The sequence below is a fragment of the Equus caballus genome, chromosome 11, assembly GCF_041296265.1.
Source record: "Equus caballus isolate H_3958 breed thoroughbred chromosome 11, TB-T2T, whole genome shotgun sequence".
Classification (NCBI taxonomy): domain Eukaryota; kingdom Metazoa; phylum Chordata; class Mammalia; order Perissodactyla; family Equidae; genus Equus; species Equus caballus.
This window is the reverse complement of record NC_091694.1, coordinates 16,712,577-16,736,800: the sequence shown is the minus strand read 5'-3', so window position 1 is coordinate 16,736,800 and position 24,224 is coordinate 16,712,577. Positions and strand designations below refer to the sequence as shown.

Below are 24,224 nucleotides of genomic sequence, written 5' to 3'. Positions count from 1 at the left end.
CTGAGCTAAGAACTGTTGCCAGTCTTCCTCTTTTTTTTTCCTACCCAAAGCCCCAGCACCTAGTTGTATATCCTAGTTACAAGTCATTCTAGCTCTTCTATATGGGATGCCACCACAGCATGGCTTAATGAGCAGCACATAGGTCTGCAACCAGGACCTGAACCAGCAAACCCCGGGCCACTCAAGTGGAGTGCATGAACTTAACCACTAAGCCATGGGGCCAGCCCCCTGACTGACATTTTTAATCTCATAGTTATTTTCCCTAAGGGTTTTGTCAATTACTATCCTCTACCTACTTGTTGATAGGTGACTGAATACCTCTCTCCAATTGTTTTCCTGAGTTCCTTTAGCCTTTGTAGTCTACACCACACTGCATCACATGTGATTATCAGGTATTTTATATTGTTTTTCTAATGGATTCAGTTGTGATGAATTATTTATCTATAATTACATTATAACCTATTTGGTGCAATTTACAGTGCAATTACACAAAGCAGGTGTTCCTATCTCTGTCACTAAAGATATTAATTCAGCTCACTGGGCTTTAGTATCCTTATCAATAAAATGAAAAGGGTGAATTAGACTAATGATTTATTAGTTCTCTTTCAGCTTTAAAATTCTAGGACTAACCTTTGCAGTTGAAAAGACATTATCAAGAAAGTGAAAGACAACCCACAAAATAGGAGAAAGTATTTGTAAACGATATATCTGATAAAGGTCTAGTATCCGAAACATATGAAGAACGCTTATAACTCAACAATAAAAAGACAAATAACCCAAATTTAAAAATGAGCAAAGGACCTAAATAGACATTTCTTAAAAGAAGATATAAAAATGACTAATAAGCACATAAAAAGATGTTCAGCATTATTAGTCATTAGAGAAAGGCAAATCAAAACCATGAGACACCACTTCACACCCACTAGGATGACTATAATGAAAAAGACAGTAACAAGTGATGATGCGGATGTGGAGAAATTGGAGTCCTCATACACTGCTGTTGGGAATGTAAAATGGTGCAGCTGCTGTGGAAAACAGTTTGGCAGTCCCCAAAATGTGAAACATGAGCCAGCAATTCCACTCCGAGGGATATACTCAAGAGAAATGAAAACATGTCCACACAAGAACTTGGACAGGAATGCTCATAGCAGCATGATCATAATAGTCAAAAAGTGAAGACAGGGGCTCCCTGAGGCATAGTGGTTAAGTTCAGCACATTCCGCTTCGGCGGCCCAGGTTCACGAGTCTGAATCCCAAGTGTAGACCTACACCTGCCATGCACTTATATATGGCAACCCACATATAAACTGGAGAAAGACTGGTACAGATGTTAGCTCAGGGCTAATATTCCTCAGCAAAAATAAATAAATAAATAAAAAGGCCATCATCAGTCATCAGCCATCGTCCATCATCAGTTGATGAATGGATAAACAAAATCTGGTATATACATACAGTGGAATATTATTCAGCCATAAAAAGGAATGAAGTACTGATCCATGCTACAGCATGGATGAACCTTGAAAACTTTATGCTAAGTGAAAGAAGCCACTTATTATATAATTCTACTTGTATTAAATGTCCATAATAGGCAAATCCAGAGACAGAAGATAGATTAGTGGGTGCTACAAGGCAACCACTGTGGGAGGGGAGAATGGGGAGTGGCTGTTAGTGGGTACAGGGTTTCTTTTGGAGTGATGAAACTGTGCTGGAATTAGATAGTGGTATTGGTTGTACAACTTTGTGAATATACTAAAAACCACTGAATTGTACACTTATTAAAGGGTGAATTTTATGGTATGTGAATTATTTTTTAATTTTTTAAAAATTCCAGGACTGACCCAAAAACATATCTGCTGAAAAAACACAAGTACTCAGAATCTGTGCCTGTTTATTTGTCAGGCTCTGTAAGTAAAAAAAATAAACAACAGGCTGGCCCCAAACATAAGTCCCAGCCCCAAAGCACCTTCTGTCTATCCAGTGTACCAAGCTGTGGAACCCATCTTATGTCCTGGGACCATCAGCCCTATAGATAACTATCACACCAGTCCACCAATTCTAAACTACCTAGGATATACCCACAAGTAAATTAAGTGAAACCAGCCCTTCATCTCATTTGGTTCTGGATAGATGACTATTGGTGTAGCTAAATTATAATACATGCCTACTCCCAGGGTATTTTAGTTCCTTATGTATACCACCCTATTAATTTTGATGACTTCTTTCACCACGATTTACTCACAGATTATGGAAACTTGAATTTGGATGAACCTGTCCCACTTCCCTATCAGCTACTTTAGGGTAGGCATGCTGTCTTGTAAGTCTTTTATTCTTTGTACCTAGCAGTTACTAGGTATCTGCTGAGGGGATGAATGGATGCATGCATACATTCATTTAACAATCAGTTCATGTCTACCATGTGCCAAGCATTATTCTACATGCTTGGGACAAAAATCCCTACCCTCGTGGAGCTTACTCTTTAGTGAAGAGATACACATAATAAATAAATAATAGTATGACAGACATTACAGAGAAAGTAAAGCAAGGAAAGGGGTATAGGGAATGCTGGAAGTGGGGGAAGGTAATGAAGAAAGCATTTAAGGCATTTAAGCAAAAAGCTAAGGAGGTAAGGGAGCAAGCCACGCAGAAATCTGAGGCAAGAGCACTCCATGCAGAGGGAAGATTAAGTGCAAATGCCCTCATGCAAGAACATGCTTGCACTAGTTGAGAAAGAGCAAAGAGGGCACTGTGGCTGGAAGAGAGTGAGCAAGGGCAATGTAGGAGGAGGTAAGGTCACAGAGGTATGGGACAGGACTATCACATTCAGACACATAGGCTATGCAGTGCACAATTCCAGGGTTTTGCAATGAGATATCCCTTGTTAGTGGAAGGGGATGGAGCAGGTGTGGGGAGCAGCAGACCATATGAACCTTGAAGGCTATTGTAAAGGTTAGATTTTTACCCTGCGTGGCATAGGAAACTACTGGAGGATTTGAGCAGAGACATGACGTGATCTGACTTAAGTTTTTAAAGGATTATCCTAGTTCCTGTGTGTAGAACAGACTTGGCAGGAGCAGAAGCAGGGAGACTAGTTAGGGGGTCTGTGCAGTAATCTAGAGCAGGAGGTGGCGGGAGTGGTTGGATTACATTTATATTTTGATAATGGAATCAACACTATTTCCTGATAGATATATTCTCTGATGTATCCCAGGGCCTAGAACATAACAGGCACTAAAAAAATACTATGGAATGAATGAATTGGATTAGATGTGGGATACAAAAGAAGAGGGTTGGAGCATATTCCAAGAGTTTTGGCCTGAACAGAGGCCTGGAAGGGTGGAATTGCCATTTCCTGGGATGAATAGATGAATGAATAAGTGACTGGATAAATTCTGTTATATTTGTTGAATTAGTGAAGAAACTAATTGAAATCCATATAGATTCAAATATTATGGAGAGAGGAGATATTAAAAATCAGAGTTTTTCGTGGTTTGCAGAACCTGGGTTAACAATTTAATATTATAACTTGCTATAAAGTTGATCCTAGGAAAATTTTCTGACATTTTGTATTGATTCTCAAGAATAAATCAGTGAGGATAAGCAGGTGTTTGTTACATATTTCTTTATATTTTCCTCTTATTGCCTATACATGTTGATTCTTGTAATACTCCTCACATCCTTGCACTCCATGACTTGCTTGGATGGTGTGGGGATAAGAGTTTACTGCTATGCATTTTCACTGTTAGTGTTCCAAAAGAACTATCCATGTTGGTGTACACTAAATTTTAAAAGTATAAGTAGTTGGTTTGCATGAGTAATAACTAAAATGGTATTGTGTAAAGGGGAGTAAGCCTTTTAATTTCTGCAAATAATTCCATTATTAATCTAGACTAATCAGGAGGGAGCAAGAGAAGCACTGGGGTTTACCAGGATTAGGCCATCCCAGAGGATTTTGCCTACCCAGGTTACCAGAGTTGAGGTAGGAAATAATAATAGTCACTTCCTTCATGCAGCCACACCCTGATGACTTCTAGGTGATGGAGGCTGAGAAAAGCCTAAGAGGAGGGAGAAATGGTGAAGCACATCTCTGACCAAAAAGGAAGGAACATCTTGCCTCTCTCCAGTCATTCTTTGAACACTTCCTATGGACAGAGCTAATGTCAGGGAAATAGAACATTCAGCCTCTGACCTCAAGGTGCTTACACTCAGTGAAAACAAAAGAGCCAGGGAGAGTAGTGAAGGGAATTTGCCTGTAAAGAAATTGATTGGCCTACACCAGCAGTATCTCTACCAGAGGTAGCTACATTGTTGGGGTTTTTTGTTTGTTTGTTTTTCTGAAAAATCCTGTTCTCATCGATCTGGTAACTGAAGGAACTGATGAGACTCTCTTCTGCTTAAGGTTCATATATATTTAACTGTAGAGGATGAATTAGGCATTACCCTAAAATATTAGGTTTTCAGAGTTCACAAATTATAAATCACATTGAGACACAACCTTTTCCCATAAAATTCCTCTTCCTCCTTTGGCAATCAGTACCATATAGGAAGAAGCCTAATACCAGATATTCTGCCCCATCTAATATTCACTTCCTTTTTATTCTTCATAAAGTCAGAAAAGAATATAAGCCTAGGCAATTCTTAGATTGATATGGTTGAATTAATTCCCACAGAGGACAGCTATATTCATTCAACATCCCTACTCAAATATCTTTAGGATTCTCCAATGCTAATTAAGTGTAGACTCTCTTAGCTTAACAATCAAGATGTACATGTATCTACAAAAACTAGGTTAAATGAGTAACATGCTGCATATAAGAGACTAGAAAAAATGATGGGAACTGTGACAATCAGGAAACCTTAGGTTCCAGTTAAAGGGGTGACAGTTGTTCTGCTCCAGCCAATTATTGCTAAGCAGGAATGTGGGCTCTGTGTTTTCTGAGCTTTAGGTTTTTCATGAGAAGTCATAAACTGATAACTCTTAATTTATCCATGTTTTCATTTATGAAATTCAGACTTTTTTAAATGCTGTCTAAGCCAAATGAAACAGGTGGGGATTGAATTTGCAATCTCTGTTCTAATAACGAACCCCAACCGAACATGCCTAATCTTTTTTGCTCCCAGATCTCGCTTCACGCAATCCTCTCCTCTAATGTGGCTGAGCTAGTCCTTGTCTCCTGACCTCCATGATTACTCTACATGCTTTTCCTCTTCTTTACTCTAGGCTGCTCTTCCCTCAGTGCTACTTGCTACATATTAAAATTCTACTTCTCCCTACACATAAGACCTAAAACTATTAAACTCTTAGAAGAAAACATAGGAGAAAAGTTTCATGACAGTGGATTTGGCAGTGATTTCTTGGATATGACACCGAAAGCCCAGGCAACATAAGTAAAAATAGATAAATTGGACTTCATAAAAATTCAAACTTCTGTGCATCAAAGGATATAATGAACAGAATGAAAAGGCAACCTATGGAATAGAAGAAAATATTTGCAAATCACATATCAGAAAAGGGGTTAATATCCAGAATATATAAAGAACTCCTACAACTCAACAACAACAACAAAAGTGATTAAAAGTGGGCAAAAGACATGAACAGACATTATTTCACAGAAGATCTCCAAATAGCCAACAAATATATGGAAAGATACTCAACATCACTAATCACTAGGGAAATGTAAATTGAAACCCCAATGAGATATCGCCTCACACTCATCAGGGTGGCTACTATCAAAAACAGAAAACAACTATTGGTGAGGACGTGGAGAAATTAGAACGCTTGTGTTGGGGCCAGCCCAGTGGCACTGCAGTTAAGTTCGCACCTTCCACTTTGGCGGCCCGGGGTCCACCGGTTTGGATCCTGGGTGTGGACATGGCACGGCTCATCAAGTCACGCTGTGGCAGGCATCCCACATATAAAGTAGAAGAAGATGGGCACAGATGTTAGCTCAGAGCCAGTCTTCCTCAGCAAAAAGAGGAGGATTGGCAGCAGATGTTAGCTCAGGGCTGATCTTCCTCAAAAACAAAATATATATATACATATATATAGAAATATATATATATATATATAAATATAGAATGCTTGTGTACTGTTGGGAATGTAAAATGGTAGCAACTATGGAAAACAATATTTCTTCAAAAAATTAAAAATAGAACTGCCATGTGATTCAGCAACTACACTTCTGGGTATAGATCCAAAAGATTGAAAGCAGGGTCTCAAAGAGATACTTGTACACTAATGTGTCATAGCAGCATTATTCTTAATCGCCAAAAGGTGGAAGCAACCCAAGTGTCTGACAGATACATGGATAAATGAAATATGGTAAATATAATAGAATATTATTCAGCCTTGAAAAGGAAGGAAAATCTGACACATGCTACGACATGGATGAACCTTGAAGATACTACACTAAAAGAAATAAGCCAGTCACAAAAAGACAAACACTTATTCCACTTATATGAGGTTTCTAGACTAGTCAGATTCATAGACAGAAAGTAGAATTGTGGTTGCCAGGGATTAAGGAGAGGAGTAAATAGGAAGTTACTGTTTAATTAGTATAGAGTTTCATTTTTGCAAGATGAAAAAGTTCTGGAGATTGGTTGTACAAGTGTGAACATACTTAACAATACTGAACCATACACTAAAAAATGCTTAATAGTAAATTTTATGTTACGTGTATATTACCACAATTTAAAATAATAATTCTAAAATTCTACTTCTCAACAACCCCATCCAATAGGAGTTGCCATTATCCCCATTTTAAATATTGGTAGCCCCTAACATAGTAGGCCCTTTTAAATAATTAATTTGTAAATTAGCCCTTCCCTTTCTTTCCCTTTTTTATCGCTGGCCAGAATGGGAAACAGTGTACCAAGTTTGGAAAGAATAGGAAAAAGTCAAATTATGCTCATAATAAACAAATCCTGAGAGCAGGGATAGGAAACTCCTAGAATTGCAGCCACTAAGTGAAGCCTAAAACAAATTTAGGGGGCTCAAGCTAAGCCTCGGGTGCCAGAGGTAGCTGTGCTTAGCCATGATGAAAACTAAAGTCACTCCTAACTCCTGGGCTAGAGGATTTACAGCGCCAAGAGACATGTCAGATCTTGAATATTAAAGTTTCTGATTAAAATAATCATAATCTATTCTTTAATTGCTCTTTTTAAATCACTCTTTCCAATAATACTGTAGACCACAAACCTATGAGAGTTTGATTTTTTTTGTCCCTCTTCCTAGGCTTAAATAATTAATGACATGGTTCTTAATCATCATTCAATTAAGGCAGTTGGGTAAAATCTTCTACTTAAACAAATTTCACCTCACTAATGTTTAAAATGAAAATATGTTAATACAGAATTTTTTTCAAAAACCACTTCCCCTTCCCTGAAATCCTAACAGTGTCAAAATGTTCTGATTCTGTAATTCACACCTACACCTACCCCAAGGGTACTGAATAAACCACATTGAAAGCGCAGTTGCTCTAAAGCTGGAAGGAGCTTGTGGGTCATTCTCATCCTGGGCCTGAGCCTGAGAAGTGAATGAGGTCACAGTTGTATGATGGAACAAACCCTTTATTGGATTCTTGATCTGATTGAAGCCCAGAAGTGGTGAGTAGCACGGCTTAAAAGTAGGTAAATATCCGCATTTTGTAGGAACCTACACTGAGTCCTTTTTTTAAAATCTATTGTCTCTATGAGAGATTGAAGGTAGTTTTTTAAAGTGATGATTATTTTGAGCCATGAGGATGATTTCAGAGCACCTTTCAAGTGCCTAAATCGTTGAGCCTCTCCGGAGTTCCCAGCTCTGTGGTAGGTTTCCAGATTTTGAGCACATGTAATTGAGTTGTTTAGAAACAGCTGCTTTCCAGGCTCTGAGGCGAAGACCTGGGAAAATTGATCGAAACTCTAATCAAATATTCAGAGACTTTTTCTTCACGGTTTAATGGTATTTGATTGTCTATTATTTCTAAGTCAGCAACCTAGTATCCTTGGCAGTGAACCACCTGATACACTCTACATTTTGAAAAGATAATTGGAGAGATAAAACCAACAATAAAAGGAGGAAGCCATAACAACCCAGCTTCCGGTCCACAGGCCCTGATTCTCAAACTATACAGAAGTGGAAAGGACTAGGGAGGCTATAGGCGTTGAGAGTCCCTTCAGGAAGGTCTAGGGTAGCAAAAGAGCATTGCATCCACCTCCATTTCTACTTTTAAGAATGACCAGTAGGTTCATAAGAACTGACATGGCAGGGGTGGACCTCCCAGAAGGAAACCCTGGGAAAATCTACTCACTACCAAGCAGGTATTCAAGATATAAACAATTAGGTAAATACTTTAGAAATACTATAGCATTTTATTCTCTGTCAATTATGACATGAAATGTTTTACTGATTTCAAAAATAAATTTTATCTTTAAGTAAATTTTTCTAAATATTTCTAGGATGCTTTATCTGTGTCACATGGTACTATTTATTTTTATATAGGATCAGAATGACACTATTTGAAGGAGGAGCAATGGCAAGAAATTTTGCTTAGAGATTTTGGGACAGTGAAGGGTCTCTTCCACATGGCCTTCCAACTTTGCACATACCTCTAACTTGAATTTGCACATATTACCATTCCTTGAGGCCTTGAACTTCAAACTCTAGGTCTTGAGCTGGGAAAGCTGCAAAAGAATATAGAGAAATTAATCTGTGATTTGATCCTTAATTGTATCTTCTGAATTCCAGATAGAGTTACTGGCCACATGGCAGTTTCTGACATTAAATCAAAACTTAAGCTGAATCCTCTAACAAAAGTACCCAGCTACTATGGCAAAAGGTAAGTAATGAATGTATTAAGGTGCTAAATATATTAAGATAGTTATTAAGATGAATATATTAAATACTCATAAAGGCTATGATGAAACAAGTTAGAATTCTCTTCTAGTATCTATTCTATGACAAATTTAGTTATAAAGCAAAACATAAGAATTGAAGATTTTTTATGAAAATAAAAAAATATATATCCTTTTGATTAGAAACAAAGAGTCCTCCTTCCTGTTCTCCCAAATGAGAGGCTATTTTTGTGTGAGGGGACAGAATACCCTAGAGGGCTTAAGAAGTTGTCAGTTATACATTAAGATATTATGAGTGCCAGTTTAAAGGAGAATTCATTTATGGGATCATAAAGAAAACCTAAGCCCTAAGCAAGTCAGAGTATAAAGAAAGAGTCTATAGCTCAAATATGGCCAGTAAAATGAAATCTGGTAAATTAGCCATGACTAAGCTAGGGCTAAAGTTGAGAAGGGAGGTTTGCCTGTGACATTAACAATAGCTTTTTCTCAGTCTAATAACTACAACTTCCAGTAAACAATAGCTACTAATAACTGAAAGTGAAAGCCTAATCTGTATTTTATCAGACCATAAGTAGAAAATCCTCTCTCTTCTCTCACAATTATCCATTTTCTTTGCCACTTTGAGAGTATTTCTCCTAGCGTCCCTGATGATGCCACTGCTAAGGGAATATATTACTGGGTTTTTTAGAGGGACGTATCTTATAGCAGCCAAATTCCTTGATCTCATTCTTCCCTTACTCTGCATTACAAGCTGTTTTTTGCAGTAGTGACTTCCTCATCATCGAAGGTAGTCAAGCAAAGACTAGATAATACCACATGTAGAGGGAATTCCTACATGAAATGAGAGGCTAGACTGGATTCTTTACAAATCAAACATTCTTTGAACCTTTGAAACGTTGTAAAATCAAAAGATTTTTTTCCCATATTTGAATCAAGGTAAAGTTTGAAATTCTTCCAAGAGTATCCTTTTTTTAATATAGCTAATAAAGACATTACACTGCCTGACCTTCTACTTTCTCTCGCTTCTTGAAAACTTCATATTTCTCCATCTACTGCATTTTTTATATCATGCAAAAGAAATTTGTTTATATTTAGAAATACAACAAATATAAAATACCCTATCTGAGTAAAGGCAAACTTGAGTTTTCAGAAGTTCAAGTAGATGATAAAAAGGAAACATCAGAAGAAGAAATCAGGGGCCAGCCCTGTGGCCGAGTGATTAAGTTCACACACTCCATTTTGGTGGCCCAGGGTTTCGCTGGTTCGGATCCTGGGCACGGACCTAGCACCACTCATCAAGCCATGCTGAGGTGGCATCACACACAGCAGAGTCAGAGGGACCCACAACTAGAATCTACAACTATGTACGGGGGGCTTTGGGGAGAAGAAGAAGAAGAAGAAAAGATTGGCAACAGAAGTCAGCTCAGGTGCCAATCTAAAAAAAAAAAAGAAATCAGTGTTAGTAAAAGCTGAGAAAATAAGACTAACTAGATAAAATTCTATGTTGAGAATGGTGCATTTTGAGACCTTATCGCCTCCTTTTCTTCAAGGTTCCTCTTTGAAAATGAGTTGAATCTACTAGATACTGTAGAGGATACTAAATTTATAAACCACAATTTTTTTACTTTATCATGTTTTGTATCTCTTCTAATTTTAGTTTTTTAACTGCTTTTGTGAAAACATAAAAACTAAGAGATTCCACATTTCTTAAGACTTTTAGTTCTACTAGTATCAAAGCTAAGTGTATCTTAAATAAAATTAATTTATAAAATTATGATTATTATAAGTTTACTTTTAAATTATAATATTATGAGCAAACCTGGTTTTGCATAATATATTTTTATGTTCCTAAACTAATAAATTACTGCAGGTCTATGCAAAATATCCCCAAAATACTAATATTTTTTCAGATTTTATTTTCCTGAGAAAATGAAAAGTCACTCAGGGTTCCAAACTTTCCATAAATGTTCTCTCTCTTTAGATAGATATAGTTGACATAGATATAGTTTACCAATGTAGATATAGATAGAGCTACCTCTGTCTCTCTCATATGCTGGTAAAAATACAATTTGGCAATTAAAGCTGTAAAATAATCATGGATACCAAGGTTTTGCTATAAGGATATTCCCCATAAAATTACTTATACTAGTTAAAAATTTGAAACAACTTAATATTTCTAACAATAGGAATAGTGGAAGGCTTATGTTCGAGAGCTTTGGTGTCAGATAAACCTGAGTTTGGATCCTAGGACTTCTACTTATTATCTGTGTGACTTGGGACAAGTTATTTAAGTCCTCTGAGCCTCAGTTTTCTTTTTTGTAAAATGAGGGAAATCAGATTTTTTTAAGGGGGTAAGTGTGATGGGCAAAGACAGGGTGGAGGTGGACCTCAGTGGCTAGCATTTTCTCACTGTCCATCTTGTAGCTACTGGCAGGTGACAGTAAGAAGTCCCCTAGGTTGTGAGACTCTGGGTAAACTGTCATGCTTACAGTCATTGCAGTCAGCAAAGACTGAACAGCGAAACCAATATCTTCTGGTTTCACATGTGTGTTAAATCTTTCCATGTCTCTTGTCAGGGATAAAGATTTACCAGGATCTCCCCCATGCCAATTACAGCACAAAGAAAGGAAGTTGAATGCTTCACAAATGCAAGGTAATGAGAATCATCCCCAAAATGAAAGCATTTCACAAAAGCCCCTTAATATATCTGATCATTTTCTTCTCTAAGAGAGATCTGGGATTTCAAGGATTGTCTACAATACTCTGTTATTTGGGTGCAAAAAAAAATTTTTAATTCAATGTCTAATTTGTAGGAAGGAAGGGGGATTACTTTGAAATAAATATCTTTCTAGAATTTAGACAGTCCTGGCTAAATATTTTTATTCAAAAAAGATCATGTGAGTGTGGAAAAGAACAAGTGGAAGTTCAAATAGAAATCAAGTAATGGAGTAGTATAAGCATAACCAAAGTCTCAGGATTTCTCATAGAAAAAAATATAATGATGAAATGAGCTACACTGGCTACAGTGCATTAATCCAAACAACAAATATTTATTTAAAGCCAACAGTGTACTAGGCATGGGAAACATAACAACTAGCAAGTCAGACATGGTCACTGCCCTGATAGGAAGTCTTACAGGAAAGTCAACAGTTAAACCATGAATTTGATCGAAACATTTAAATTACAGTGTGACACAAATTATGATATGGAAAGTATAGAGTGTTATAGAAGCATAAAAGAAAGTCTCCTAACTTGGTCTTGCAAGGATAGGAGGGGAGTCCCAGAGAAGGCTGAATAATGAGTAGGAGTAAATCAGGCAAAGAGCATAGAGGAGAGTGTTCTGGGCAGAAAGAGAGGAATCTGTGAGGGCCCAGAGGAAAGGAACAGCATGACACACTAAAAAACTAAAAAAAGTCAAGCATGGCTGTGTTTGGATTCTGGGAAGGCCAATGCTCCAAGTTTGGAACTAATTAAAAAACTGACTCAGGAGACAGAAGAAATTAAAGAATCACCTTTATTGCTGGAAAAGCTGGTTTGGAAAACACAAAAGATTGTCAAGATCAGAACTGCATTTTCACAATTGCACTGTAAAACTGAGCTAAATGCCTTAATAATAACAGTTTATGGGTTTATAAAACTTAAAGGTTTCTAAAGTGCATTAATATACATTGGTGCCTGTTTTAAGGATACCAGGATTTGTTTTAATCAGGTCTTGTAAGACATACAGACACAAAAATGATTGCCATAGAGGAAGAAGTTTTTTATACTCACAGATACTAGAATACTAGAAATAAGAGGCACAGCCCACCATGGAGGCCAACACAGGGGAGCTCCAGAGTTGGTCAGGAGGCAAAGGGTGGAGTGAAGTGGGCAAGAGCCTTTACTGTGGTTTCTGCAGGAAAGAGCAAGCAAGGCAGGATATGCAGGTTTAGGATTGGCTAGTTCAAATAATTTCTGTGAGCTCTGGGGTGTAGGACTATCCCTTATTTGTCTGGTACCTGGCCCTGCAGTGATTAAGACAGAGAATGATTCCCTCAAGGTCCATCCATGTTGTTACAAATGGCAAGACTTCCTTCTTTTTTATGGCTGTCTGTGTGTGTGTGTGTGTATGTGTGTGTGTGTGTGTGTGTATGCACGACATCATCTTTATTCATTCATTCATTGATGGACTCTTAGGTTGTTTCCATATCTTGGCTATTGAAAATAATGCTGTGATGAACACAGGGGTGCATATGTCTTTTTGAATTAGTGTTTTCATTTTCTTCAGATAAATACCCAGAAGTGAATGGACCCTGAGGGAATTATGCTTAGCAAAATAAGTCAGAGAGAGAGAGACAAATACCACATGATTTCAGGAGAAACCTGACCAACACCACCTTGGCCAGGTGATCAAGGTTAATATCATCAGTGATAAGGCACATTGATAATATGTAGCCTTGATATACTGATGAGACTTCACTTCTGTGGTTTTCCTCCCCAAAATCCATAGTCTCAGGCCTACCATGAGAAAAGCATCAGAAAAACCCAAAGTGAGGAAATTCTACAAAATACCTAAACGATACTCTTCAAAACCGTCAAGGTCATCGAAAACAAGGAAAGTCTAAGAAACTGTTATAGAGAAGAGGCTAAAAAGACATGATGACTAAATGTAATATGGTGTCCTGAGTGGAATCCTGGAAGAGAAAAAGGGCATTAGGGAAAACTATGAAAATCTGAAGTGTCTGCAGTTTAGTTAGTAGTACTGCTCCAACGTCGGCTTCTTAGATGTGACAAATGCACTGTAGTAACGAAAGATGTTAACATTAGGGGAAAATGGGTGAGGGATATACAGGTCTTTGCTGCTATATCTAAAACCAATCTAAAATAAAATGTAAAATAAGTTTAAAAGCATAACCATACCCACACACACATTACCTTTCTGACCTCTCCTATACCTCTCCTCTTGCTCACTCTGCTTCAGTCACACTAGCATCCTTGCCGTTCCCGGAACACACCAGGCCCATTTCCTTCAGGGCCTTTGCTCTAGCTCCTCCCTCTGCCTAGTCCTCTCTTTTCCCAGATATCCACTCCCTCACCTCCTTCAAGTTTCTGCTCAGATCTCACCTATTTAATACAGCAACCTATCCCTCAATCCCTGGAACTCCCAATCCCCTCACCTTGCATTACTTTTTCTCTTTTCCATAGCACTTACCACCCTGTAATGTGTTATCTAATTTACTATTCATTACACTTGTATAAGGGCAGAGATCGTTGTCTGTTTAGTACACTAATGTATCCTAGGGACCCAGAGCAGCAGCAGGCACACAGAAGGCATGCAATAAGTATTTGTTTATTAGGCTGCGTGAATGAATGAACACCTACTAACGTGCTCGAAACACTGGGAGAAATTAGAAACAAGTCAGAGATGACTCCAGCCCTAGAGAAGCCTTCCTTTTACCAAGAGAGAAAGATGTTAACTTTTCACACAATTATAACCCAGATATCATTATCTCTATAGGATTAATCACTCTCATACAAAGAGATGCTAACGCTTGAACATGATATGAAATAAGTTTTATTCTGGTGCCATTTAGGACATACTTTGTTCTGGGTTTACTTATTCGTTCACTAATTTTAGAAAATACATGTCTAATTTTGGCCTTGAGTATTTCTTTGAAAAAAACTTTGAATCTGTACAAAATATACACACACATGTAATTTGGGTCCAATTTGCTGCATTAGTTTTCTACCTATTGCTGCCATAACAAGTTGCCACAAACTCAGCGGCTTAAACAACACAAATTTATTATCTCACATGCTATAGGTCAGAAGTCCAGGTGGGCTCAGCTGGTCTCTGGGTCTTACAAGGCAGAATGAAGGTGTTGGTCTGCCTGGTCTCTTATCTGGAGGTTCTGGAGGAGAACCTGCTTCCAAGATTATTCAGGTTTTTGGCAGAATTCAGTTCCTTGCAATTATAAAGCTGAGGCCCCATTTCCTTACTGGCTGTCAGCCAGGAGCCTCTCTCAGCCCCTTAAGGCCTCTGCATTCCACATCCTGTTGCCCTTTCCATCTTCAAATCAGTAACAGTGGGTTCAAGTCCTTCTCGCAGTTTGAATCTGACTTCTCCTTCTGCCACATCTCTCTTGCTTCTAGCTGCTAAGGGACCCTGTGATTAGATTGGGCCCACTCAGATAATCCAGGATAATCTATTTTATCTTATCTGCAAAGTCCCTTTTGTCATGTAAAGTAATACATTCACAGTTCCAGGAATTAGGATGTGGACATCCTTCAAAGGTCATTTTGCCCACAGATTTGGTTTTCCACCGTTAGTTTGTTCCAGTTCAAATCTCATGGAAGGACACCATCCTTTATAAGAAATGTCTATTAAGTACTCATTTTTCTCTCAATACTTTTCAGAACATGATCTCTAATCAACTGTATTGTCTGTCTTAATTCTATTAGAATATATATTTTTTCTTGAATAACTGTCCTAACTTAATTTCATTTCCCCAGCCTTCCAAGATGCCTACAACTATTTTAATAAGGATAAAACTGGCTGTATTGATTTACATGGAATGATGTGCACTTTAGCTAAGTTGGGAATGAATCTAACCAAGCATGATGTCTATAATGAATTAAGATGTGCTGATATTGATCGTGAGTACTTTGACTTGTCACTATTTTTCTCATAAAAGATTTTTATGAATATATGTTTTTCTCTCAATGACTACATAAACATGAGAAACAAACCTCACTTATTTGTCAAAAGTACATATATGTGTTTCTCTTTGAGTATATCAGTGAGGTTTGTATACAAGTTATGAAATCAAATTAATGCTACAAATGGACTGTTTTTTTAAAAATCCTGTGAGGAAACTAAAAGTGACTGTCATATTTCAATATCCAATTCAGATTACCCGTTCATGATGCACATTTTGGAGGGTGCCCTGAAATAACAGATATAAAGGCACTGACAATTTCAAAAATGAGATGTTACCTAGGAAATCCAAGCCTTTTGTTTCTGTTTGAATCGTATTAGTACAAATCTTCCTTTCATCATTAAAGCCCATGTTGAATTTTAAACACCATGGCATTTTTTGTTGATATTTTTAAAGCATATAGATAATGTTTTCATTGAATATACTGACCTAGTGATTACTAGCCCAGGCTGATATGTTGTGTGGAATATAACTCAGCATATTATCTCCTCTCACCTCTCCCCACCCAACTGCCAGTGCCCCATTCAGTCAGCACCAGTTCCACGTGGGAGTCAATGCCACCACTTAATTAAGGTGTCACTTACTTCCACTAACTCTGCCCAATTTTTCTATTTGATCAAAACACACACACACCCGCCTCTATTAGCACTTGCTGTTCTTTAATTTTAGAGGAAATGGGGTACGACTTGGGGAAATATTAGGAGTGGGTATGGAGTGGGAAGGCAGGGATGGATTCCTTGCAAAAACAGCAAGTCTCTAGGAAAAGAGTGAGTGGATCGGACTACAGTGGCTGGGAACCCTTGGTTTGATGTTTATACTCCACCACTGCTTCACTGGGCTGTGGGTGACTAGTGTGATGGTGCTAAGACCACTTCAAGAAGACCAGTGCTTACCTGAGCATATCTCCAGCCCTAAATGCTCTCTGATTTTAAGTATTGGATGGTCCAAGGTGTTTTCACTTTTATGTTTAATATATAATCTGATAATTAAATACATTGTATATCTTTGTTCTGAGCCTTAGGTTTATGTTGCAGGAGATGGGAAGGTGAATTTCTCAGACTTTATAAAAGTGCTAACAGATCAGAACCGCTTCCTTAAGGCTGTGGGTGAGTAGAGATACTACTGAATAGATGGCAGTTGGGTAGCTGCACTTCACTGCATGGTAAATATGATTCACTTAGGTCTCCAATCAGGAGACAAGTCAGAAGGTGTAGTCTGGGAAGTGGTTGACTTTTGTACTGCTTCAGCAAAACAGTATTTGCTAAGCAAATTTATACAGTTTTAGAATTTTAACTTAAATGCATTAAGCAGGCACAGGTACTGTCTAAAGTCCTGTCTAAAGTGGAGACACTACTTTTTGGTCTCCAATGAGCACACTCAGGGAGAAACTAGTGTAGAAAAATTTGGTCTCCTTTTATAGTATTTTAATTCTTTACCAAGTGCATGTGCTACTTTGGGAGGTATTCCTTTTCCATAAGAAAAAATTTATTTTAGAAAAAGGAAAATGCTCTCTCTCTTACAAATTTGGGATGTAGATAATTTACTGTTCCTGAGAAAGATCTTCCTCACTCTGATGAAGCTTCAGTGCAAGGGCTGGAGAGTCTGCTGGAGGTTAGAGAACATGCTCTCACACAAGGTTACAAATGACATGAAGGTATACTTGAAATATTGTTATCAGTACTCTGATGGTTTGCTTATGAGTTTAATAGGCTGCCTTAAGAAATCTAACCATTATTCATATGATGTTTTCTAAGATAAATACATTCCAAATTCCAAATACTGTATACAGTTTTAAAAATACACTCATTCATAGGCTATTAACTGTCTCTAGGATAAACAGAAGTTACAGCTTGCACCTTTCACTATAGTTAACAAGAGTTTGCTTGCAAACCAGAGATATGTTTATCAACAGTTCCTTTACCCACAAGAATAGGACAATGGTCCTTAACACATAATTCATGTTTATGTTAAATCTATTACTATATTTACTTAGGACCTTAACACATAATTCATGTTTATGTTAAATCTATTACTATATTTACTTAGGAGTCATTGAACTAAAAGCATTTTTTAAGTTTCATGATTATTTTGTCTGTCAGTAATCAAAATGACCTTTCTACTAAATAGAATAGATTTTGAATGTTTTTCTGTAATTCTCTAGTCCCTGACTTGGTATTAATATTGTAAATACAGTAAAAAGACTGTCAGTTTATTACTTTTTTTGATAGATGGTTTTTTCAGAAGGCATTTTGAATTTTTTTTCCTCCATAGTTCCAGAAAAGGAAACCTGTTTAGATTTAGCTGGCAACCCAGGAATCCTGTTGTTTGAAATCCTATCAAAGCTTGTAGAGACTTCAGCCTTACCCAGAAAGGCTATAATGGAAATCGTAAGGTAAGTGACAAACGAAGGGGCAAAAATGGCCTTCTCAGAAAGTTAACAAAGTTGTCACCTCTCACTAACATCCTACTCCACAGAACCTGCTCCAAAACAAAAGTGAAGGTGTTTGTGGCAATGTTCACATGCCACAACACAAGACCTTATTCCTTCATCCCACAGTACTGCCCAGCTCTGAAATTGCAAAGCTGACCTCAAACTATCTAAGGGCCCCACTAAGGGCCTAGGACAGCAAAGAAAGCTCAGCTTCTCTTACCCTAGGCTAGAGAATCCCAGAGGAATAAGATTTCCAGGGATGATTTTGCGTGGGCTCGGAAATCTACTTTGGAGTATAAGACACTCCCATTCATGCTGGAAGTACCAGGGACCAAGAGGTCCTTTGGGTCTGGGATGAGGTACAGAAAGTTCAGACCTCCCAAAGTGGCCTTTGGACTGGAGCAGAGCCAGAATTACACTTGAGAATAGAGGCTGAGGAAACATTCTCACACCCAAATGTGTTTGTTTATTCCAGAAAATATAACTAAAAATAAGTTTCCTCAATCTATTTTTACCATTATATTATAGAAATTAAACATTGCTATTATCAATCTTTTCAAGTTGTACTCTTTCAGTGCATTCTGCTATTCCTTTCACAGGACTTAAAAATATAGAATACCACCAACGCTGTAGAAATATCCTTCTGTTCCTCCATAGGTAATCTCTTTACACTATCCTACATCTCTGTCAGATGTGGAACAGAGATGCACAAAATTCTTCTCTTCATTCCAATTCAAATGTGTTTGTTAAATGCCTGCTGTTGGTACACAAATCTGGCACACTGCTTAACCTCTCAGCCTGTTTCCTCATCTATAAAATGGGGATAATAATAATAATAATACCTCTCTATAGGGCAATCATGGGGATGATATGTGATGATATGGGTGAAGTGCTTAGCACATCATAAGAGCTTAATAAATGTTGGCTATTATTATAATGTGGAAGTAATTAGAATGAGCATAGAATATACATATTATCTATTTTATTCCTCACCTCCTTAATGGGTATATACTATTATCTCCATTTTACAGATGAAGAAACCTGATTCCTAAGTGTTTAATACATAGCATTTGCATTTAAGGAGCTTAAAATACAAATGGATAGAAAAGCCATAAATATGTAGATAACTAAATAAATATGAAGAAGTGAAATAATACAACATATATTACATAATTAATAGTCAAATGAGTGGCAAAGATCATTCGTTTAGTTTTCTAAGAAAGTAGGTCCTTATCTGAATATTGGTAGAATTTGATAGGTATTCTTAGAGTTGATTATATCATTTTTTGAGATTTTTACCAAGTGTAAAGTTCTGAGCAAGCACTTTACATAGATTAGCTTTTCCCTGGACTGTTGTCTTCTAACTGTTCTTCCTGCTTGCACCTTCTGACTTCCCTCCCCTGCCTTGCCCGCCCCACAGTCTACTCTCAATACTCTCTCTGCCTAGCTGATCCCTTGACTCCTACAACACCAAATAATCCTTTGAAAATGTTATCAGAGCATGTCACTCCTCTGCTCAAAACTTTCAAAATCCATTTCCCTCAGAATATAAGCCAGTGTTTACACGACTCTGGCCCTCTATGTGATCTGAACTCACCTTTGACCTCTCTGACTTCATCTGCTTTTACACTGCTGGAGCCATGCTGGCCTCCTGGCTGTTCCTCAAATCACCAGACATGGTCCCACCTCAGGACCTTTGTACTTGCTGTTCCCTCTATCTGGAATGCTCTTCGCCCTGATAGCCATATGACTCACTATCTCACCACCTTCGGGTCTGTGTTCGAATGTCATCTTCTTAGCACGGCCTTCTCTGACCGCCCTATTCAAAACTGCAATCCTCCTGCCACTCTGTCTCCCCTTCTCTGCTTTATTTGTCTTCATATTATTTATCACCTTCTAACATACTATATAATTTACTAGTTTATTTTGTTTGTTATCTGTTTTCTCATGCTAGACTGTAAGCTCCATGGGAGCAGGGATTATTGTTTGTCTGTTTTATTCACTGTTACATCCCCAGTGTCTAGAAAAATGCCTGGCATACCAGGCATTCAGTAAATATTTGATGAATGATCTAATTTAATCCACGCTGTGAGGTAGGTTCCAATACCCCATTTCCAGGCAAGGAGAATGAGGCCTAGAGAAGATCAAGCTGTATATCCAGCCAAGATCCCCCTCTCGAGTTTCCATTTGCCTGCTAGACAGTCCCATAGGTACCTCAAACCCAAAATGTCAGAAGCTAGCTCATCTCCTCCCTCCTAGCCCCGCTTCTACTAGTTCTTCCACTTGGGTTACAAATCCCAGTGCATAGCTCCACTGTCTCGCTGTGTTTATCCAATTGCCTGAGCTGAAGGCCCAACATCCTCAGCTGCTGCTGCTCTCTCACTCCCCACATACAACAAATCACAAAATCCCGTCTATTTTAACTCCTAAACATGCCTCAAATCCATACACTTCTCTCTGTCCCCACAGAAACCATCCTAGTGTAGGTCACTATCTTCTTACACTTGGACTTACTGCAGTATCTCCCTACTTGTCTCTCTGCCCCCATTCTTGCCCTCTCTACCTATTTTCCACATTGCAACCAGAATAATCCAACATTCAGTTAGAAAATATTTATTGAGTGCCTTCAGTACCAAGCACAAATCTAATCCTATCATTTACCTGCTAAAACCCCTACAATGGCCTCTCATGTCCCTCTGAAAAAGTTCCAACCTAACATGATATTTTCGAAGTCCTTCATGATATGTCATTTATTTTGCTTGACCCTCCAGTCTCATCTCTTGTAACTTCCCCAGTCACATCCTATACTAAATTTGGTTCAGGTCCTCAAATACTCCATGCTCCCTAACCTCCAAGTATTTGCCTAAACATTCTCTCCCCTCTTGTATCAGTTTCCTAGGGCTGCCGTAAAAAATTACCACAAAGTTCATGGCTTAAAACAACAGAAATCATGGGGCTGGTCCCGTGGCCTAGTGGTTAAGTTTGCGTGCTCTGCTTCAGCAGCCCAGGGTTTCACCAGTTCAAATCCTGGGTGTGAAGATGGCACCACTCATCAGGCCACACTGAGGAGGCATCCCACATGCCACAACTAGGACTCACAACTAAGAATATACAACTATGTACTGGGGGGCTTTGGGGAGAAAAAGCAGAAAAAAAAAACAGAAATTGTTTTCTCACAGTTCTGGAGGCCAGAAGTCCAAAAGAAAGGTATCAGTAGGGCCACACTCCCTCCTAAACCTTAGGAAAGAATCCTTCCTTGCATCTTCCAACTTCTGGTGGCTCCTGGCATTGCTTGACTTGTGGCAGCATAACTCCTGTCTCCGCCTCTATTTTCACATGGCCTTCTTCCCTATGTGTCTCAAAGCTCCCTCTCCTTTCTCTTATAAGGACACCAGTCACTGGTCTTAAGGCACACCCTAAACCCAGCATGATCTCATCTCAAGAGCCTTAATTTCATTACATCTGCAAAGACCCTATTTCCCAATAAGGCCACATTCAGAGGTACAGGGGTTTGGACTTGGACATATCTTTTGGGAAACACAGTTCAATCCACTATACCTATCTATGCTAAGCTGACTCCTTCTTATCCTTCAGCTTCCAATTAGGAGTCACTCCTTCTAAGAGGCCTTCTCTGACTCCTATGTCTGGATCAGGTTCCCCTCCCAAATGCTTCTCTTTCCTTATCATACAGCACTTTGCACTTTTGAAATTACATGTTTAATTGGCAGTCTTTTCCATTAGATTGCGAGCTCTGGAAGGACAGGGACCATGTCAGGTTTATTCATCATTATTTTCCCAGCACCTAGCACAAAGGATGGAACACATAGGCACTCAATATTCATTAAATTTAATTGACCTTCCCAAGGTCATACAGCTATTAATTATCTATTCGGTAGTCCAACAAGAGAATGTTGTGAAAAAAAAGATTTAGAAAACAGACTGCATTTGATATTTACAGAACAGTGAGCAGGTAATTTGGCTAGAACATGAGGTTTGTGAAGAGAAACAGTAGGAGATAAAGTTGGAAATGTGAACTGGATCCAGATTATAGAAAATCTACTCTGAGCGGTGGGGAGCCATTGAAAGTCTTGGAGGAGGGGAGCAGTGGGGAAGAAAGAATTCGATAAAGGGATGAAGTAAGTTTAATGTGGAAGTGGTATGTAGAAAAGTCTGTTATAAAGACAGACTGATGACCAAGGGACAAGTGAGGATATGAAAGAAATAGCTCTGGCAACAGGGGAAAAGTCCTGGAAAGGAGAGGAAGCAAAGGGAATGGAAGCAAAGGAAGGCCACAAAACCTAAGATTTGAGGTTTTAAAGTGAAGCAGAAAAGGGTGAGTCAAGATTAACAGCAGCATTTCAGTCTGAATGACTAGGAACTAACAAATAGTTAGTATGATGTTAGAGTAGGGGGATGGAAAGGGAAGATTTTAGACAGGCAATATTTGAACTGAGAGTAGGGCAGCTAAGTGGAAATGTCCCACAATAAGTTTGAAACGTAGAAGTAAAACATAAAAGAAAGATTGGGGTGAAGATATAGACTTAGAAACTGTTAATATGGAGGAAATAACAAGCCATGAATCTCAATAAAATGAAGAAAGAGGAGAGAGAGAGAAAAATGAGCAGAGGACTGAAGACAGAATCATAAGGAATGCTCATATTTATGGAATGGGAGGAAAAAGGAGTCAGCAAAGGAAATATTAGTAGTCAAGAAGAGAACCAGGATAGTGTGGAATTGGAAAGCCAGGGCCAAAGAGAAATTCAAAAAGGGATAGACTTTCCACCAGTATTAAATGCTAAAGTGTGTCCAGGTAAAATGAGGACTAAATGGACAGAATAAGATTTAGTAGTTAAGAAATCTTATGTCACCTTCTTTCCAAAAGGATGATGGGAGGAAAGCCAAATTTTAGAGGATTAAAAAATAGCTGTCAGGTTAAACATATTAGAATAAATGCATTTTTTTACCTCTTTTTCCTTCTGAAATTGCACTAAAATAATAGTAAAAGTATTTTAGAGGGCATAAGCCCACAGAAGCAAGGAGAACAGCTGACAAGAGATATCAACATAATTTTGGAAGGTGGAAAGGAAATGGATGACTGTTTACTGGCTAGTGAGATCCGAAGAGGCTGAAACTCAAGTACCTGCAGTAGAGAAGGTCAAGAAGCAAGCCAATTCTCACTGCAGAACCCTTGGAAGGCTCAGGAGCTGAACACCAGGAACCTTTGTGGGGAGAGGGGGCTGGGGGTTGAGCAAGGGAGCCCAAAACAGAAAAACTAGTTAACTAGTTAGATCCCTCTCCCTAACCCCACACAACCAAGTGACTGCCCTGGCAGTTAACTCTCTGAAGAGGTTGTACCAGGAAGATTGTTTGGACTCATGGATATCAGACATAACTGAGATGAAGGTATCATCGTGAAAGCAAGGTATTACATGGAAGTCCACTTACTGACTGGCGAGACCCCTACCAGCCACCTTCCCCTTCCCGAGGTCTCAATGTGTTGACAGCTAGAATTATGGCACTCAGGTACACTATCAGAGGATCCCTCCCCAGGAAAATTGATGAAAAGAGAAAAAACCCACAGATACTCACAATTCAAAGGTCTCTCGAGGGCCCAGCCTGGTGGTGCAGTGGTTAAGTTCGCATGTTTCACTTCTCAGTGGCCGAGGGTTCGCCAGTTCGGATCCCGGGTGCGGACATGGCACCGCTTGGCAAGCCATGCTGTGGTAGGCGTCCCACATAGAAAGTAGAGGAAGATGGGCACAGATGTTAGCTCAGGGCCAGGCTTCCTCAGCAAAAAGAGGAGGATTGGCAGCAGTTAGCTCAGGGCTAATCTTCCTCAATAAATAAATAAATAAAAAGTTTCTTGATGAAACAAGGCTCCAACCAATTACCTGACAGTGAAGTTGCCACTCAGTAAGACCCACCACACCAAACAGCTTCCAATTGACCTTATTAAAGAGTGCTTACTCTCACTTTTAAATATAGATATCCAAAGATCCAGAGATGTTTAAGGAAAACTTGTGTTATTAAAGAAAAATTAAAACAGGAGGGAAGGAAGCTAGGAAGGGAGGCAGGGAAGGCAGCAGTTAGGTATAAATATGACCTGGTATATCAATAGAATACTACTCAGCCATAAAAAAGACAAAATCATCCCATTTGCAACAACGTGGATGGACCTGGAGGGAATTATGCTAAACGAAATAAGCCAGACTGAGAAAGACAAACACCACATGATTTCACTCATATGTGGAATGTGAACAAAC

General features: G+C 38.5%; 1 protein-coding gene and 1 long non-coding RNA gene across 7 annotated transcripts in view; one reads left to right on the top strand and one right to left on the bottom strand.

The window, feature by feature from the left end:
• Window positions 1–24,224, top strand: part of EFCAB3 (EF-hand calcium binding domain 3) — a 498,542-nt gene that overhangs the window by 464,246 nt on the left and 10,072 nt on the right. For 3 of the 5 annotated variants that reach the window (XM_070227127.1, XM_070227129.1, XM_070227130.1), the window contains 5 exons: window positions 8,726–8,816; window positions 11,409–11,485; window positions 15,325–15,468; window positions 16,565–16,636; window positions 17,802–17,922. In XM_070227127.1, coding sequence (XP_070083228.1) covers window positions 8,726–8,816; window positions 11,409–11,485; window positions 15,325–15,468; window positions 16,565–16,636; window positions 17,802–17,922 — 505 coding nt within the window. Of the gene's footprint in view, window positions 1–7,440; window positions 7,804–8,725; window positions 8,817–11,408; window positions 11,486–15,324; window positions 15,469–16,564; window positions 16,637–17,801; window positions 17,923–24,224 lie in introns of those variants that run through there. The other 2 variants (XM_023652310.2, XM_014737564.3) reach the window with 2 other exon arrangements.
• Window positions 7,551–24,224, bottom strand: part of LOC111775619 (uncharacterized) — a 30,652-nt gene continuing 13,978 nt past the window's right edge. For both annotated transcript variants that reach the window (XR_011423162.1, XR_002811399.2), the window contains 3 exons: window positions 23,551–23,679; window positions 8,587–8,661; window positions 7,551–7,878 (listed from right to left, as the gene is read on the bottom strand). This is a non-coding gene — a long non-coding RNA (uncharacterized lncRNA). The remainder of the gene's footprint in view (window positions 7,879–8,586; window positions 8,662–23,550; window positions 23,680–24,224) is intronic.